General features: G+C 55.0%; 1 protein-coding gene across 1 annotated transcript in view; it reads right to left on the bottom strand.

Annotated features, from left to right (window-relative positions):
* Positions 1-422: 422 nt before the first annotated feature.
* LOC104511457 overlaps positions 423-1458 on the bottom strand; it is a gene marked incomplete at its 5' end in the record, with an annotated part of 3189 nt that continues 2153 nt past the window's right edge. Inside the window, one exon of the mRNA XM_010154082.1 lies at positions 423-1206. Within this exon, the coding sequence (XP_010152384.1) occupies positions 919-1206 (288 nt within the window). The remainder of the gene's footprint in view (positions 1207-1458) is intronic.

Genomic DNA, 1458 nt, shown 5'->3' with positions numbered 1-1458 from the left:
CAGTCAGCAGCAGTCATCTTTACTATGGACCACAGGAGATCAGAAAAATAACCTTGTTAACAAGAGACCTAGTGGCTAACAAAACGTCATGCTATGGGACACACGAGAGAGGCCAAACACAATCACCAGAACAAAACGGCAACGGAGGAGGAAAGGAAATGCCAGGGTGGTGTGCAGGGTGTTGCAGGAGATGCCCTAGAGCAAACCTGTGGGGGTGGTACCAACACAGCAGTGTGCAGCCCTGTGTGCGCGTGGGGCCGGCTGCATGGGTTCCTTGTGCCTTTAGAACAAGTCAGAGGGTCTTCAGCTCTTACCCGACTCCACTGTCTCTAGCACAATTATTACCTTTGTTTTCAGGAAAAAAACCCAACCTCTTTTGTTCCAAGAATGAGGTGCAAGAATGGTTTCTCCAGGTGAAGGAAGGCAGACAGGAGAACACCCCTCTCAGTGCTGTCCTTGTGACTCGTGCCCTCTTCTCACTGACACCCAACCCTCCCCAGCTCTGTGGCTTTTTTCCTCCAGTGAATCCCAAACAAGGCTTTTCAGAAAAAGAAGATAGGAAAAAAAAGTATTGCTGCTTCTTCTTGTAATATTTTTCCTCTCTCTCTCTCCCCCCCTTTCCCCTTAAAAATGTTTACTTTCAAAAATTCCATTCCTGCAGAGATTCCTCCCAAGCTCTGAGGTCTCCGCACTCCACCCTCCTCTTCTGCAGTCAGAAAAACTGAGTCTCGATGTCTCTTTGGTTAAAAAGAAATAAAAATAAAAAAGAACACAAACAAATAACACACAGCCCAGTATGATCCCATTCCACCCCGCGGATGCCTGATGAGAGGGTGTCTGTGCAAGAAGGAAGCATCAGAGACGAGCTGTCTGCTCTCTGGCCGCTGAGGGCCCCGCGCCGCCCGGCTGGCTCTCCTCTCATACGGTGGTGGCTGGCGCGTACTGGAGCACCAGAGGGGACGTCTCCTTGATCCGGACGTAGAACCGCCCCTCGGGCCGGGAAGTTTGGAGGGACAGAGGCAAGAAGTCATCGGGAAGCCACCGCTCGCTGTCGTCGGAGGCAAACACCAGTCCGAAGTGCTCCAGCTGCTCCTCGCCATAGCAGAAGGCGGCCGAGCCGCCCAGCACGCCGCGGGAGACGTCGTTCATCTCCAGCACCACCAGCTTCACCACCTCGCCGGCAGACGTCTGGCTGGTGACGTGCAGCTGCGGAGAGAGAAAGGTGGGAGAGATGGATGGTAAGGGGGAGGAACGAGGAGGGACCGGGGGCCAGGGGCAGCACACACTGCGTCCTAGAGTGATCATTAGGGTGGAGGAACAGCCCCCCGAAGATGCCCAGTGAGCGAGCAGCATCCCAGTGCAAAGCCACGGGTACGCCGGGCGTGCTGGGGCTCCAGCTCACACCCCTCTTCCCGGTGTCCCCTGCGCTGTGTCCTTACAGCTCTGCCCTTGCACCTG

Source organism: Eurypyga helias, unplaced genomic scaffold (assembly GCF_000690775.1).
Source record: "Eurypyga helias isolate BGI_N326 unplaced genomic scaffold, ASM69077v1 scaffold25006, whole genome shotgun sequence".
Lineage (NCBI taxonomy): Eukaryota > Metazoa > Chordata > Aves > Eurypygiformes > Eurypygidae > Eurypyga > Eurypyga helias.
Note: the sequence above shows the minus strand (reverse complement) of the source record. Positions and strands in the feature narration are given on the sequence as shown.